Consider the following 17516-nt stretch of genomic DNA (forward strand, 5'->3'; position numbering starts at 1 on the left):
TAATTGTGTGTTTAAAATTGTTTACACATAGCATTACTTATAAATTATAAGCCAAAAGACTATTTCTCACCAAAGGTTTACTGAAATGATAGATATTTGTCTTTTGAGTTTTAAAAAATCAGATTCTCACATGTCATCTACTTTCGTTAGTGATTTCGTTATAATAAAATTATGTATACCAGTTTTAAATATCTAATTAAATATATATTATTATGTAATTAAATATTATTATATTTTTAATTCAAATTATCTAATCATAAGATAATTCATCATTTAAATATCTAATTAAATACTTAATTATGATAAATTATAGACTCAGATGTCACGTGACTAATAAACAATTTTAAAAATGTCAATTTCTATCTCTTCTTATTAAATATGAAGACAATGATCCATTACAATAAAATAAAAATTCACTTGTTCATATTCAAGCAACAATATTTTATCTTCTTGATAGCTTTTGTTAGAAATCAAATTGATTAGGAATTGGAATCTTACCCAATAAAAAAGGATTTTTGCCCTAGCTTGGGGGTCACTTGATTGAAATGGGACTAATTAATTATTAATATTAATGTTGATAGGTAGATTAACCAAAATAATAGTGACCCAAATGAAAACTTTGTAGCAGAGGCCCGCAAAAAATTAAAAAAATTAAAATTTTTAAATAAATATTTTTTTATAGAAAAGTCTATCAAAAATACTCATATAAATCTGATCCAATATATTATGGGTCATGCTCATAGCCTTAAATTTTATAGGTTGGCATGACTTTTCAATACTTGTATTTTTATACGCCTTGACATGATATGACAGGTTTTGTCAATTTTCACTGAGTCAATTAATTGTTAGCTCTATGAAATGACATAAAAATTATATATACTTTTGAATATATAAATAAGTATATATATGATATATTATTATATTATTAAATATTATTTTATTTTTAATTTAAAATCATCTAATAATATGATAATATATAATAAATATATCTATTTATATATTAAAAAATATGTATACATAATTTTATTATATTTAAACCGTGCAATGGAAATTACTTTATTGTAGGGCTTGACTCATGTGATTGTGGGCAAGACACAAAATGTACGGAATTTGTTTGGGTCCTTGAATAAGCTAAGAATCCCTCACATGCATCTTCTCCTTTATTTGTGCTTACCATGTTGTGCTTTCAAATATTATAACCTATAGTTTCTGTTACCAAATCTTATCTGTAAAGCTCAAATTTAATTTATTCGAATCAAAAATATGAATTTGAATCTAAATTGATTCAGTTTAAATTTGCCCTTCTCATAAAGTAAGACGTATTGCAAATGAAAAGGAATCTAATGATTTAACTTGGATCGGAATGACTTGTACCCTATTGATGGTTCTAAATACTAGTGTTCTTAAAATTTGTGCCAAATTTGTACTAGATTTACCATATTGAGCCAGACCAATTACATGGGCTTTCAGAAGTGCGTGCAATCAAAGGCCTTTCTTCTAATGTGTTAAAATGAACCACATCTATTTTCAGATTTTTCAGAATACCCGCATGGCAGTTTCTGAAAGCGCCGGAGATATCCTTAGATCACAAGAATGGGTGATTCGAACTGGTTAAGTCAAAACCTAATAAGAGTCGATTTGAATTTGGCTCGAATTTGAAATGACAAACTCAAGTTCGAGTTTAAACTAATTCAAATGATGAATAATGATGTTAAAAAAGACAGTTTTGATTAAAAATCACTAGTAAGTCTTAAACATAAATCAAGTTTCTAAGTTATAGTTTCAAATTCAGTTCAACTTGTTCAACCTGAACTTAGATTCAAGCCTCGACTCAAATCGACCTTTAATTCCAAGTTTAATCTTAAAGAGTAGTCTTCATGTTTTGCTCTTTCATACTCTTTATAATCACTAATATGATCTAGAATAGTCTTCATGTTTTCCTCTTTCATACACTTAATAACATTACAAACAGTCTAGACATCTCCAGTTTCTATGATCTTATTGTTGATGGGAAGCTCTAAGATACCAATCAAAAGTTAAAGAAAATTTCTTTAAAATGGAAGGAGACTCACAGTAAATTGAGCATTACCACCACAGATTTTCTTGTCTCCATGATTCGGGAAATGCCAGAGGAAAGGACTTTGTTTCACCTCTTTGCATTCCACCATTGACTCTAGAAAACCAGGACAAGTCCCCATCTTCTGTATCAAAAGGAAAATCTGCAAAATGAGGTAATGAAGTAGCAGTTACTTGTTAATACAAACTTTGAAAGAATTACAATTCAAAAACTAAATTAGAGAGCCCAAAATGATATAAATCCTACAGTAGAAGCTTATACATTCAAATGTGAGATTCAAGTCTCATATTTTTTAATTGAGATCCTATCATCCAATTGGATCTGAACAGTGGGGGAGGGTCCTCCTAAAAATTGATTCAACCGTAGCCTTTTGAATATTTTGCTTCCCAACATAATTTAAAAGAATGCTCTCTGGGACGTTCTTTCCAGGACGAAATCCAGGATTCTGGTATCTTAATCTTCTATTATTGTGTTGCTTATATTTTTTATCTCATTCATGTTTGTTTCTTGGGTTCCACAACATAGTTGAAACTTAAAAGTTTAACCCCTTCAAACTTTCCAACCCCAAAAATCAATTTTGTTGTTTCTATTTACTGAAAATTTCTGGACTTGACCCAAACTCAAATCAAATTTATAATATTCAATTTGAATTCGTGTACAGTATCACCGAAAGGTTGTTGATAAGATGAAATCAACTGTTTCATTAGATAAACAAACAAACTAATCTTGAATTGAATTAGTAAGCTAGAGTTACAACTCAAGATTGACTCATTCGAATCGAATAATAGATTCGAACCAAGCTAGCTCCGAATCATATATGCATCACGGGCATATGTCTTTATTCTAAATCTTATTTACTAAATTTTCAATTTCCAGTTCTTCTTGTCATCAATGCAACATCCAAGAATTGATGCATGGCTTTCATGGAAGCGCCCTGGAAATTTTCTTCATCTTTCAGAGCATTCTTAATCATCTCCTTCACCTCCCAAGTTTTCTTTCTGATTTCCTTTCCTTTCCCACTCTCGTATTTCATCACCATGTCAATTTTCTCCATTATTTCCTGATGAAAAACCTCACAGCTCCTCCCTCTCGCAACCTCCACACAAACACCAATCTCCTCCGCTAGCAGCTTCACATTATAAAACTGCTCCGCCACCAATGGCCACCCAAGAATCGGCACGCCGTAACTCATTGCTTCAACCAGGGAGTTCCACCCGCAATGGCTTAAAAAAGCAGATAAAGATTTATGAGATAAAATCTCCACCTGGGGTGCCCATTTATGAACCAGTAGCCCACGTCCTGAAGCTCTAACTCTATCTTCAAATCCTCCAGGCAGCCATTGGTTTGCTTGAAATTCTGAATTTATGTCGAAGCCTATCGGTGGCCTGAGGACCCAGATGAAATTCTTTCCGGAAGCCTCTAAAGCCATTGCCAATTGAAGCATATTTGATGGAGAGATTGTGTTCTGTGAGCCGAATGACACATAGAGGACGGAGCAAGAAGGTTTTTCATCAAGCCAAATTTTACATTCCTCCAGGGAGATTCCAAAATCTCTTCTGCTTCGAATTTGGGATCCTGGAGATAAGAGAACAGGGCCAATAGTCCAAACCTGACGGCCGAATTTTCTGCTAAAATACATCAATCCAAGCTTGTCAATGTCCTCCACAGTGTTGAACAAAATTCCATCAGCTTTACTCCAGGGAGAAAGCAGCTCTTTCCTTATAAACGCCGTCGTAGGATCACTCCCATCTGCAACTCTCAAAGCTTCTGACAATTGCGTGACATGGAAGGTACCAGCTTCAGGAAAATCCGGAAGCAAAAATTCATCAGAATCAGTACTCCGGTGAGGTAAATTCAGCCACAAGGAGTAGTAACAGGCGGAGCCAAAGGCGCTACAGCTGATAAACACAGCATGGAAGATTCCAAACTCTTGAGCTATCTCTTGACACCATCCTAAAAACATATCTGAGATGATGCAAACTGGTTTTTTTTCTCCATTTTGTTCATGGGTAAGACTGGAGATCAATTTCCTGAAGTGGGGTTTCAAAGACATGGAAGCTTGAAAGAGAGTGATGAAGAGATGATAAGGAAGAGAATCCATGTTTTCAGCATCAAGAGGGAGGCCATGATCTGAGCTGTTGAACGGGAGCTCAAGGAGATGAATGGAGGAGTTTGGAGGGAGAGATGAAGTGAGTCTTTTTATGTTCAAAGGGGTGTTTACAAAAGTTATGGTGTAATTGTTGGTTTTCTCTATACAAAGGGCTAATGCTAGTAAGGGAATGATATGACCTTGACCCATATAGGGAAACATTACCATGTGTTGCTTTGGTTCCGCCATTGTTGCTGCTGTTGAGATCAGAGAGCAAGAACTCGTGGAGAAGATGAAGAAGACTGGAATATGGCATCTGATATATAAACCAATAACCATACTGTAGTTAGACCCTTTTTTTGGAACTGAATCAACAACATCAACATATTAAATTTTAGATTCAATCATTAATCTCGTAATCATAAGCATTCCATCAGGAGAGTTAAAATTTGATTTTAAAATACCAATAAAAAAGACTTATTAAACTTATATTTCCCATGCCCTTTCCCAACTGCGCTTGTGGATGTGACGGATCCGTTGAAAGGAGTGGTTGGCTGACTTTGAAGCTTTAGTTTATGCAAGATTGCTATTCCTGTATAAGCCCGCCCACTGGCAGTTTCAGACCCGTAATTATGACTGCCACCCCGTAATTATGATTGCCATTTTTGTATAAGCCCGCCCACTGGCAGTCTCAGACCCGTAATTATGCTGCCATTTTTGTATAAGCCCGCCCACTGGCAGTTTCAGACCCGTAATTATGAAATGTTCTGGTCAACAATCAACATCTTCACATGGGCGGCGGGCTGATATTTCTACGGCTTTTGTCGCCACTTAGTATTCCACCGACAAGTAATTTTGTAGATGCATTTTATTTGACATTGGCAACCTATCACTAAAAGTTGATTCCAATTTATAATAACCAATTTGTAAGGGTGTTTAAAAAACAAATTTCTTGAATTGAATCGAAGTTTTGGTTTGAAAAAATTATAAATCGAAATCAAACAAATTTTGAGATCAACCAGTTTTTAACTGAATCAAAAATGTTGATTAACTGAATTGAATTTTTGGTTAAATAGGTTTGAATCAAATTTCAAAAAGATTATTTTACTTCATTATTTTTTTCAATATTCTTTTAAATAGGTCTAATAATTCATTAATTTCCTATTTAATTTTTTTAAAACTAGTTCAATTTGATTAATTAATTTTAAGAAATAGATAAACTAGTAATTGAACTGAAAATCGATTTTTCTATATTCTTGAACTAGTATCCAAATCAGTTTTTCAAAAAACTTATTTTTTATTCAGTTTTTGGTTCGAAAATCAGTTTAGTTACCGGATAATTTTGACACCCCTACCAATTTGAGTTTCACCAAGACAAATAAACCAAACTACTAAATTTAAGTTTTAATTCGAATTCGACTCATTCAAATTAAATAATAAATTTAAATCGAATTGATCCAGTTCGAATCTATCCCTAATTTAGACTAATCTCACGACAATGTGAAACTCAATTAATGTAATAAAGGTTAGACATAGAGTAATTATTTAACGTGACTCACCCAATTTTCGAGAGCTTATATCTATGAGTATGGATTCATGATATCAATAACTTGGGCGAATGTTTAATGTTTCGACAAAGTTTGAGCTAATATTAAAGAAGAAGGGTCTTCAAAAGGACTCGCAATCAAACAAAAGTCCGAAAGAGAGTTGTTACATTTTACGAAAGTGTTCTCACCTATCAAAGCACCGTAGAAATATTTTCTAAGTAAGAGATGTCTATCCGTAGGTAAAAATACGGGTACTACTTATGTAATTGATTCCTTCACAAAAAGATGCTCCGCAGAAGTCTTCCATGTGATAATGGAGAAAAATCTTTTCACTTTTACATTATCTTGGATTTTCTGTTTGGAATTATTTGCGTGTTTGGTTCCTGAGAAATAATTGTGAAACTCCACAGCCACATGATTATAGTCTGTCTTAGCAAACAACAATTCGTGATAAATAAAATCAGTCCAACCGCCACCGACAAACAAAATTAATACATATGATACGATATAAAATTATAGATATTATAAGATATACTAAATTAATATGATAAAATAAATATATAATATAATATAATACATATTATTGATACAGATCGATATATTTAAAAAAAAATGATGATATAGTAAAAGTGTATTTGAAAATTTTTAAAATGTTTGTGATATTTCAAAAAATGATGATGCTTTAATTATTTTGTATTATTTTATTTTTTAAAAGATATATCATACAATATGAAAAATTACGTTTTCGATATACAATATGATACATAATTCATTAACCATGATCTAAACTGTATAAAGCTAGTTTAAAATTGATTTAAGTTTGATTCGAATCTATAATATTCAATTCAAACTCATTTGAATTGGTATACAATACTGTTAAAAGGTTATTGATGTGATAAATAATATCATTAATAAAATAAATAATATTATCAAAAAAAATAAACGATCTAAACTTAAGTTAAACTGTTAAACTAAAATTTTAACTTAAGTTCAACCAGTTTGAATTAAATGATAGATTTAAATTGAGTAGACTCATATTAAGTCTATCCTGAGTTATCCCCGCCCACCGACTTTCAAACAAAACCAATTCACATTCCAAGGAGCGGGGGCTGCCACTGCTTTATCACATTCTGATTGCTGTAACTGATATCTCACTTTGACTTTGAAGATTTGCCAACCAAATCTTTATTGGAGCTTTTTTTCCTTCTTTGATGACATGTATCGTTATTTGAATCAAATTTGAGGTAACTTTTATTTAGATTCGATTAGACTTAAATTTAACTCCATTGGAGACCCAAAAGCAGAATTCGAGGTGAGTTCAGCAATATAAAATCCTTCCTTCGTTACTTTAGTGGCAGTGTTCAAACTTTGTAGTAGAAGAAATGGACAAGACAACAAATGCTTTATTTATGTCTCTATTTGTTTCTTCAATCTTTATAAAAGTTACTTAGTCCAAGACGTATGTAAATATGTCTGTCGCCTGGCATGGCCCCCTCTGTCACGTCAATAAGCTGGCATTATTCAGATTTTCTATTTCATCTCTTGAACAACAAGAATGTCTGGAATGGCATTATTCCAACCATTGGAAAAATCATTTTCCCTCTCATGTCTGGTAGGATTCGATCCAAACTGCTTGAGTTTAGATTGTTGTTTAGTTTAGTTTGAACCCTCTCTTTCACGTGTCATTGCACTAGAGTTTACTTTTCTCATGATTCAAGCAAGCCAAACTCCATTTTAAACTAACCATTCTGGATTCGATTCAAGTATGAGCTTTACACTTATTTAAGTTCTTCTTCGGTTGAGTCCATTCCTAGTGATAATTTCATATCTTTAAGATATGTCATCAGGGTTCAGGAAGAATCAATATCTGAAAGAAGAATCTGTTAAAAGCAGCACTTGGTGACCCATTTTAGTGCCAACATTATAATCCTGATGAAGTGATGCTTCATTTGTAATTAAATAGGCTTAAAAGTGAAAACCATTTCTTCTTGAAGGAATCATGATCTCCTCTTCTATACTGTTTCATCAGTTGAACTTGCAGTTAAATTTCTGTAATGAACCAGGAATAGCAGTGAGGGTGCAAAATTTGACATCGAAGCCAAGAAAGCAAAAACAGTCTTGCTTCACAAAATTAACCATATTTTCATGAATTCATTGACAATAAATTTGAAAGTAATCTAATTATCATGCCCACCACTGAGGTCAAAACTATGTCTAAGAAAGGGAGTAAAAAGAAATTGTTCAGGCAGTGAAGCCTTTGTCTTCAAGCCTCATTGTTATTGGCAGCATCACCTTCCACTGCTTGAGTAACACCAACTTCTGCTGGCCAAATAACTCTTTCATATAGAGTGTCTCCTGACTGCGACGTTGAAAATAAAAATAAGAACATTTTAACTAATAGTAAAAGCTGAGTATCCATAGCCTGACAAGTTGATTTAAAAAAGATTTTTCCTTTTTCCCAATGACAAACACCAACATCAGCCTGTAACCTAATGAACATTTACGTGGTTGATTGAAGAACAACTGATCAATTCAAGTAAATACCTTCAGAACGTGAGCAACTGTGCCTGGCGGCTTAGAATTATCTGGCACTTGAAACACGGCGTTATGCCTATGTGGATCAAAAGGCTCATCTGTAGGATCATATTTCTCTAATCCAAACTTTTTGAATACCTGAAGAAAGAGATGTCTGAGAACCTCAGTAAAAGCAATATTGGCTTCTAACAAGCTCTTCTATATATACTTTGGTACACAGGTACAAAATCAAATATATCTGAAAAGAAATATAGCAATAAGGAAATCTTACCTCTCCCAACTGTTTCTCAGTCATTTCAACACCTTCGAGAAGCGATTTTAGAAGTTGTGCTGATCCTGTAGCATCATTCAAATAATGAATGATGATGTTAAAGAAGACAATAAATTGTTGAAGAAGAAAAAAGAATTGTTAAAAAAGAAGAGTTCTTATTAAAAATCACTGGTGAGCCTTGAACATAAGTCAAGCTTCTAAGTTGTAGTTTCAAGTTAAGTTCAACTTGTTTAAACTGAACATGGATTCAAGCCTTGGCTCAAATCTGCCTCTAATTCCAAGTTTAAGCTTAAATAGTAGTCTTCATGTTTTGCTCTTTCATACACATATGACATTACAAACAATCTAGACATCTCTAGTTTCTATGATCTTGTTGTTAATGGGAAGCTCTAAGTTTAAAATGGAAGGAGACTCACAGTAAATTGAGTATTAACACCTCAAAGATTTTCTTGTCTCCATGCTTCGGGAAATGCTAGAGGAAAGGACTTTGTTTCACCTCTTTGCATTCCCATATTGACTCTAGAAAACCAGGACAAGTCCCCGTCTTCTGTATCAAAAGGAAAATCTGCAAGATGAGGTAATGAAGTAGCAATTACTTGATAATACAAACTTTGAAAGAACCACAACTCAAAAACTAAAGTGGAAGCCCAAAACGATATAAACCCATGATAAAAGTTCATATTTTCAAATATAAGATTCAAATCTCATACTTTTTACTTAAGGTTCTAACATCCAATAGGATCAAAACAATGGGGGAGGGTCCTCAAAATTGATTCAACCGTGGCCTTTTGAACATTCTGCTTCCCAACATAATTTAAAAGAATGCTCTCTGGGACGTTCTTTCCAGGACGAAATCCAGGAAATCTGGTTTCTTAATCTTCTATTATTGTGTTGCTTAAATTTTTTATCTCATTCATGTTTGTTCCTACAACATAGTCGAAACTAAAAAATTTACCCTTCAAACTTTCTAACCCAAAAAATCAATTTTCTGGTTTCTATTGCCTGAAAATTTCCGGACTTGACCCAAACTCAAATCAAATTTATAATACTCAATTTAATTTAGTATACAGTAAAAGGTTGTTGATAAGATGAAATCAACCATTCCATTAGATAAACAAACAAACCAATCTTGAATTGAATTAGTAAGCTAGAGTTACAACTCAAGATTGACTCATTCAAATCGAATAATGGATTCAAACCAAGCTAGCTCCGAATCATATATGCATCACGGGCATATGTCTTTATTCTTAATCTTATTTACTAAATTTTCAATTTCCATTTCTCCTTGTCATCAATGCAACATCCAAGAATTGATGCATAGCTTTCATGGAAGAGCCCTGGAAATTTTCTTCATCTTTCAGAGCATTCTTAATCATCTCCTTCACCTCCCAAGTTTTCTTTCTGATTTCCTTTCCTTTCCCACTCTCGTAATTCATCACCATGTCAATTTTCTCCATTATTTCCTGATGAAAAACCTCACAGCTCCTCCCCCTCGCAACCTCCACACAAACACCAATCTCCTCCGCTAGCAGCTTCACATTATAAAACTGCTCCGCCACCAACGGCCACCCAAGAATCGGCACGCCGTAACTCAATGCTTCAACCAGGGAGTTCCACCCGCAATGGCTTAAAAAAGCAGATAATGATTTATGAGATAAAATCTCCACCTGGGGTGCCCATTTATGAACCAGTAGCCCACGTCCTGAAGCTCTAACTCTCTCTTCAAATCCTCCAGGCAGCCATTGGTTTGCTTGAAATTCTGAATTTATGTCGAAGCCTAGCGGTGGCCTGAGGACCCAGATGAAATTCTTTCCGGAAGCCTCTAAAGCCATTGCCAATTGAAGCATATTTGATGGAGAGATTGTGTTCTGTGAGCCGAATGACACATAGAGGACGGAGCAAGAAGGTTTTCCATCAAGCCAAATTTTACATTCCTCCAGGGAGATTCCGAAATCTCTTCTGCTTCGAATTTGGGATCCTGGAGATAAGAGAACAGGGCCAATAGTCCAAACCTGACGGCCGAATTTTCTGCTAAAATACATCAATCCAAGTTTGTCAATGTCCTCCACAGTGTTGAACAAAATTCCATCAGCTTTACTCCAGGGAGAAAGCAGCTCTTTCCTTCGAAACGCCGTCGTAGGATCACTCCCATCTGCAACTCTCAAAACTTCTGACAACTGCGTGACATGGAAGGTACCAGCTTCAGGAAAATCAGGAAGCAAAAATTCGTCAGAATCAGTACTCCGGTGAGGTAAATTCAGCCACAAGGAGTAGTAACAGGCGGAGCCAAAGGCGCTACAACTGATAAACACAGCATGGAAGATTCCAAACTCTTGAGATATCTCTTGACACCATCCTAAAAACATATCTGAGATTATGCAAACTGGTTTTTTTTCTCCATTTTGTTCATGGGTAAGACTGGAGATCAGTTTCCTGAAGTGGGGTTTCAAAGACATGGAAGCTTGAAAGAGAGTGATGAAGAGATGATAAGGAAGAGAATCCATGTTTTCAGCATCAAGAGGGAGGCCATGGTCTGAGCTGTTGAACGGGAGTTCAAGTAGATGAATGGAGGAGTCTGGAGGGAGAGATGAAGTGAGTTTCTTTATGTTCAAAGGGGTGTTTACAAAAGTTATGGTGTATTTGTTGGTTTTCTCTATACGAAGGGCTAATGCTAGTAAGGGAATGATATGGCCTTGACCCATATAGGGAAACACTACTATGTGTTGCTTTGGTTCTGCCATTGTTGCTGCTGTTGAGATCAGAGAGCAAGAACTTGTGGAGAAGATGAAGAAGACTGGAATATGGCATCTGACATAAAAGCTTTGGATATTAACAATTTTTTTTGACCAAAGACGCACGCTAGACAGACCATTCTTTTAGGATTAAATTAATTACATTAGCATGTTAAACTTTGGATTTAGTATTCAATCCTATAATTATTGAATTAAAAAGTTAAAGTTCAATTTTGAACTACCATCAGAAAAACCTAAACTCATATTCTGTAGTAGATATCAATTTTTTTTTAACTACTTAGACCATCTATTATAGATGAGATTAGCACTATTTCCCATGCCCCTTTCCCAACTGCGCTTGTGAATGTGACGGGTCCGTTGAAAAAATGGTTGGCTGACTTTGAAGCTTAAGTTTATGCAAGATTGCCATTCCTGTATAAGCTGGCCCACCGGCTGTTTCAGACCCGTAAATTATGAGATGTGCTGGTCCACAATCAACATCCTCACATGGGAGGCGGCCTGATGTCTCTACGGCTTTTGTGTTGTCTCTTAGTATTCCACAGACAAGTAAATTTGTATATGCATTTCATTTGACATTGACAACCTATTAATAAAAGTTGATTCCAATTTATAATACCCAATTTGTAAGGGTGTTTAAAAAACAATTTTTTTGAATTAAATTAAATTTTCAGTTGGAAAATATTATAAATCGAAACTAAATCAATTTTAAGAGTAATTGATTTTGAATTGAATTAAAAATATTGATTAATTGAATCGAATTTCTGGTTAATTAGTTTAAAACCAAATTTCAAAATATTATCTTATCTCATTATTTTTAATTTTTTTTAAATAGGTTTAATAATTCTTTAATTTGTTATTTAATTTTTAAAAATTGGTTCAATTTGATTAACTAATTTTAAAAAAATAGATAAACCAATAATCGAATCAAAAAACTAGTTTTTCTATATTCTTGAATGAGTATCCCAACCGGTTTCTTAAATAACCTATTTTTCATTCGATTTTTTATTCAAAAATTGGTTTGGTTACAGGATAAAATTGACACCCTTACCAATTTTGAGTTCCACCAAGACAAATAAACGAAACTACCAAATTTAAATTTTAATTCAAATTTGACTCATTATAATTAAATAATAAATTTGAATTGAATTGATTTAGTTTGAATCAACCCCTAATTTAGATCAATCCCACAATAGTGTGAAAATAAATAAATATAATGAAGGTTAGACAAAGGGTAATTATTTAACATAACTCATCTAATGTTTGAGAACTTATATCTATTATTATGGATTTATGGTATTAATAACTTCAGAAGAATGTTTAATGTTTCGACAAAGTTTGAGCTGAGATTAAAGAAGAAGGGTCTTGAGAAAAACTCACAATCGAACACAAGTCTCAGAGAGGGATTATATTTTCTCAGTAAGAGATGTCTATCCGTACATAAAAACAGGGGAGGGCAGGGCAACTAGTTTTGTAATTGATTCCTTTACAAAAAGATGCTCCACAGAAGTCTTCCATATAATAATGGAGAAAAATCTTTTCACTTTCACATTATCTTTGATTTTCTGTTTGGAATTATTTGCGTGTTTGGTACCTGAGAGATAATTGTGAAACTCCACAGCGACATGGTTATAGTTTGTCTTAGCAAACAACAATTCGTGACAAATAAAATCAGTCCAACCGCTACCAACAAACAAAATTAATACATACAATCTAATACAAATTAAAAACGATACATATTATAACCTTTATTTAGATTCAACTAAACTTAAGTTTAACCCCATTGGAGACCCGAAAGCAGAATTCGAGGTGAGTTCAGCAATATAAAATCCTTCTTTCATTATTTTATTGGCAGTGTTCAAATTTTGTCAGTGAAGAAATGAACAAGACAACAAATGCTTTATTTATGTCTCTATTTGTTTCTTCAATCTTTATAAAAGTTACTTAGTCCAAGACGTATGTAAATATGTCTGTCGCCTTGCATGACCCCTCATGTCACGTCAATAAGCTGGCATTATTCAGATTTTCTATTTCATCTCTTGAGCAACAAGAACGTCTGGAATGGCATTATTCCAACCACTGGAAAAATCATTTTCCCTCTCATGTCTGGTAGGATTCAATCTAAACTGCTTGAGTTTGGATTGTTGTTCAGCTTAATTTGAACCCTCTCTTTTCACATGTGTCATTGCACTAGAGCTTACTTTTCTCATGATTCAAACAAGCCAAACTCCATTTTAAACTAACCATTCTGGATTCGATTCAAGTATGAGCTTTACACTTATTTAAGTTCTGCATCGGTCGAGTCCATTCTTAGTGATAATTTCATATCTTCAAGATTTGTCATCTGGGTTCAGGGAGAATCAATATCTGAAAGAAGAATCCATTAAAAGCAGCACTTGGTGACCTATTTTAGTCCCAACATTATAATCCTGATGAAGTGGTGCTTCATTTGTAATTAAGTAGGCTTTAAAAGTGAAAACCATTTCTTCTTGAAGGAATCTTGATCTCCTTTCTATACTGTTTCATCTGTTGAACTTGCAGTTAAATTTCTGTAATGAACCAGGAATAGCAGTGAGGGTGCAAAATTTGGCATTGAAGCCAAGAAAGCGAAAAACAGTCTTCCTTCACAAAATTAACCATATTTTCATGAATTCATCGACAATAAATTTGAAAGTAATCTAATTATCATGCCCACCACTGAGGTCAAAACTATGTCTAAGAAAGGGAGTAAAAAGAAATTGTTCAGGCAGTGAAGCCTTTGTCTTCAAGCCTCATTGTTATTGGCAGCATCACCTTCCACTGCTTGAGTAACACCAACTTCTGCTGGCCTAATAACTCTTTCATATAGAGTGTATCCTGACTGCAACGTTGAAAATAAAAATAAGAACATTTTAACTAATAGTAAAAGCTAAGTATCCATAGCCTGACAAGTTGATTTAAAAAAGATTTTTCCTTTTTTCCAATGACAAACACCAACATCAGCCTGTAACCTAATGAACATTTACGTGGTTGATTGAAGAACAACTGATCAATTCAAGTAAATACCTTCAGAACGTGAGCAACTGTGCCTGGTGGCTTAGAATTATCCTGCACTTGGAACACGGCGTTATGCCTATGTGGATCAAATGGCTCATCTGTAGGATCATATTTCTCTAATCCAAACTTTTTGAATACCTGAAGAAAGAGATGTCTGAGAACCTTAGTAAAAAGAATATTGGCTTCTAACAAGCTCTTCTATATATACTTTGGTACACAGATACAAAATCAAATATATCTGAAAAGAAATATAGCAATAAGGAAATCTTACCTCTCCCAACTGTTTCTCAGTCATTTCAACACCTTCGAGAAGTGATTTTAGAAGTTGTGCTGATCCAGTAGCATCATTAGAAACATCAATCTTTGAGAAACTTTCTTTGACAACTGAAGAAGCTCTTCCCAAATTGTCTGCAACATCCAGTAGACTCTTTGCAAAGTTCTGCAAAATATTTTCAAGTAAAAATCAATTAAAACTCCAAGTACAAAAGAAAAAAAATATCAACGGTTACAACATAAAAGGAGGCAATATTACAACACAACAACAAAAAAACCTGAATGGCAAATTTTTTAGAATTCTCCGCTTCACGTCTTGTTCTCTCCTTGATATTCTCCATTTCTGCAAACGTACGAAGAACTTTATCTTGCATATTCTCCATCTCTTTGTGCTTTGCCTTCAAAAGTTCCTCTCTCTCCTTCAAAAGTTTGACCAAATCCTCCCTTGATAAATCACTCTCACTCTCTGAATCTGAATCAGAAAATGCAGTTCTTTTAGTACCTCTGCTCCTTCTTTTGATAGATTGGGACATGGTAGATTGGGGTTCAGAATCTTGACCTGATTCTTTTGTTTGATCATTAACTTCTGTTCTTCCAGTATCCTCTACATTATCAGAAGCTTTAGCATCTCCAGACTCAACACCATTATTTTCTGCAGCACTCCCTTGCTCCTTTTCTTTAGATTCAGGCGATGCAGATGAGAACCAAAAACGATGAGATGGGGATGAACTGAGTGCTGAGTGATGAAAAAGAGACGCCTGACTTGCAACAAACTGGCAAAAACATATGCATGAATGACTTGCAAAATTACAACTTAAAGATAATCCAATAGGAACAGGAATAATTGACCCTTAACAAAACAATCAATAATGAAATTAATCATTTAATAAAGAAAAAAAAGAAGCACTTCTAACCATAGAACAAAACTGAAAAATCCAGTGAGAAAATCTAACCAGGTTTATTGAAAAGGAAGTCAGTCCAATCAATGATCTTACCTAATAGTTCATCATATTGATTTCGCTATGGTCCAAATCGTTAATAGCACAGAAAAACCAAAGCAGAAAGGCTCAAACTTGACAAAATTCAGGCACTTTTTAAGCTCTCAAATTCATACTGAACACCCAAAGACAGAAAAAAAATGCTTCCTATAAAACTACAGAACCCCTGACCCTCATTAAACCCTGCTTCAAATCACCCAAAAAGATAAAAAAATTCAAACCAAAATGGTCTAAAGCATTTTCAACCATTCAGTACAAACACAAATCATAGATTTCAAGTCTTAATAATTTTTAAAAATCTAAACTTTAATCAACAAAAGACTAATAAACTCAATTTTTAAAAAACCACAAGATAAAGTATAATTCATAATAAAAAAGTCAAACAGATTACTAAAAAAATGCAATAAATTTTCTTAAACCCTAATAAAACCCCAGTGAAAATTGAACAAGAAAAATAAAAAATTTACTTCGTTACCTTGTTAGGAGGATCATAAACAACAGAGTTTAACAGATTGGAGATGATTGGCGATTGTTGGTCCTTGGAAGAAGAGAGAAGAAGCAAAGACCGCTGGCCCACACTCCGAGAGACGCGTGACAAAACCCTAGACGCCAACATCGGAGAAGAAGAAGAGGAGAATGGTCTGAAGGGATAAAATTGGAATAAAAATATTGTTAGGGTTTTAGAAAATAAGCCGGGATTTGGAGCGAACGAGAAGAAAGGCGAAGGAAAAAGAGCTTGGCCTGAAGAAATAGAAAGTATTTTGTTTTACCATTTTAGGGTCATGTTTTAATAAAAATGACCCTTTGGACAGTTGACTGAGTAGAGATTTTAATGATTTGTGAAGGGTATTATGGTAAAACCGAATGTTGCACGTAGGTTTTGTTTGGAGGAGTCTAGGGCCTTTTGGGGTTTTAGGGGTCTTGGAAGTTGCTTCTTTGGGGCGCTTGACCATACACGTCTGCTTTCAAAGTTGTTAGAGCAAACGACGTCGTATGGCATGAACAATCATTTTTGGCATCTCAATCTTATATTAATACAGGGTGGATTTGAATTGATCCGAACAAAGACCATGTCCTCCATTTTCTTACTTTAAACTCCATTAGTCTATCAATTTTCTTTAGTGTAATTCTTGAAGGGTGAAAACTTCTCGTTTCGAAAAAGTTCAAGTGGAAAATCGTCCTTTAACCAAAATTTAATTCGCATAGTTAAACCAAATGTCAATTCAGTGAAATAGATAATTCAATCCAATCAGAAGTCGAACCAATTCATTGTACAAATAAATATTAAAAAAATTTTATATAATAAGTTTGATGGTAAATATTCATCAAAACATTTGTATCGTGATTATTCAAACTATAATAATAGATCTTACAAAAGTAAAATGAATAAGATAATTCAAAACTCTTATAATTATCAATAAATACTAAATTTGTGTAAAATATATATTTTCAATAGTCATGTACTGCAAGCCAACATTTCAAAAAACTCTTCAGCAGATTTTTGTTTTTCGATCATCCAAGCTTCCTTTGTTCGCCTAATGAATTTTTCAGCTTCAGCATCAACTCCCTGCAATTGCAATGACACACTTTGAGTCGATTCAACTGAAAAAACAACCTTGTCACCTTCGTCTTCAAGTTTGCATGCGATGTGAGAATAATATCTATGGCAATGATCTATTGATGAAGAAGATGATTGTGTATAATGCTTGTCCATGCACAATTCTTGCGACTGTGAAAAACCCTTTTGCATAACATGTTTTCGGAGGCAATAAAGATTTTTCAAGGCTTTAAATTTGATAAATTGGGAAACTTGTAGACGTTGAAGCTTGTTTTTCAGGTGCTTCAATGCCATTCTAGGGTTTAAAAGCTTCTTCTCCATGGGAAGAAGAAAGAGGTCGCCAATGGGGTTTGAATTTTTTCTTGCCAAATTAAAGAGCAAG

At 33.9% G+C, this 17516-nt stretch overlaps 3 protein-coding genes across 5 annotated transcripts; all 3 read right to left on the reverse strand.

The window, feature by feature from the left end:
• Positions 1-2785: 2785 nt before the first annotated feature.
• Positions 2786-4565, reverse strand: LOC123201429 (UDP-glycosyltransferase 92A1-like). The gene has a single exon (XM_044616933.1). It carries the CDS (start codon positions 4503-4505, stop codon positions 2943-2945), a length of 1563 nt encoding a protein of 520 aa, XP_044472868.1. The 5' UTR covers positions 4506-4565; the 3' UTR covers positions 2786-2942.
• Positions 4566-7818: 3253 nt separating this feature from the next.
• LOC123202035 (grpE protein homolog 2, mitochondrial-like) lies at positions 7819-16359 on the reverse strand. 3 transcript variants are annotated; one of them, XM_044617755.1, is made up of 6 exons: positions 16052-16359; positions 14857-15351; positions 14601-14744; positions 8520-8543; positions 8258-8386; positions 7819-8072 (listed from the first exon to the last, which is right to left on the reverse strand). In XM_044617755.1, exons 1-6 carry the CDS (start codon positions 16190-16192, stop codon positions 7977-7979), a joined length of 1029 nt encoding a protein of 342 aa, XP_044473690.1. In that variant the 5' UTR covers positions 16193-16359; the 3' UTR covers positions 7819-7976. The 3 variants fall into 3 exon arrangements, with proteins under 3 accessions (XP_044473690.1, XP_044473691.1, XP_044473689.1); XM_044617756.1 differs by lacking the exons at positions 7819-8072; positions 8258-8386; positions 8520-8543 and adding exons at positions 13874-14129; positions 14315-14443 and having other exon boundaries at positions 14577-14744; positions 14857-15050; positions 15138-15351; positions 16052-16333; XM_044617754.1 differs by lacking the exons at positions 7819-8072; positions 8258-8386; positions 8520-8543 and adding exons at positions 13874-14129; positions 14315-14443 and having other exon boundaries at positions 14577-14744; positions 16052-16333.
• Positions 9631-11432, reverse strand: LOC123202034 (UDP-glycosyltransferase 92A1-like). Its single transcript, XM_044617752.1, has one exon. The coding sequence runs from the start codon at positions 11258-11260 to the stop codon at positions 9788-9790; it is 1473 nt and encodes a 490-aa protein (XP_044473687.1). The 5' UTR covers positions 11261-11432; the 3' UTR covers positions 9631-9787.
• Positions 16360-17516: the final 1157 nt, after the last annotated feature.

This window comes from Mangifera indica, chromosome 18 (genome assembly GCF_011075055.1).
Source record: "Mangifera indica cultivar Alphonso chromosome 18, CATAS_Mindica_2.1, whole genome shotgun sequence".
Classification (NCBI taxonomy): Eukaryota; Viridiplantae; Streptophyta; class Magnoliopsida; order Sapindales; family Anacardiaceae; genus Mangifera; species Mangifera indica.

Excerpts from the sequence above, each read along its gene's own strand:
- LOC123202034 (XM_044617752.1), bottom strand. The coding sequence starts at position 11,260 with ATGGCAGAACCAAAGCAACACATAGTAGTGTTTCCCTATATGGGTCAA.
- LOC123202035 (XM_044617755.1), bottom strand. The coding sequence starts at position 16,192 with ATGTTGGCGTCTAGGGTTTTGTCACGCGTCTCTCGGAGTGTGGGCCAG. Across the intron at positions 15,352-16,051 it reads TTTATGATCCTCCTAACAAG|TTTGTTGCAAGTCAGGCGTC; the intron begins GTAACGAAGTAA and ends TGTTTTTGCCAG. Across the intron at positions 8,073-8,257 it reads CAGTTGCTCACGTTCTGAAG|TCAGGAGACACTCTATATGA; the intron begins GTATTTACTTGA and ends TCAACGTCGCAG.
- LOC123201429 (XM_044616933.1), bottom strand. The coding sequence starts at position 4,505 with ATGGTTATTGGTTTATATATCAGATGCCATATTCCAGTCTTCTTCATC.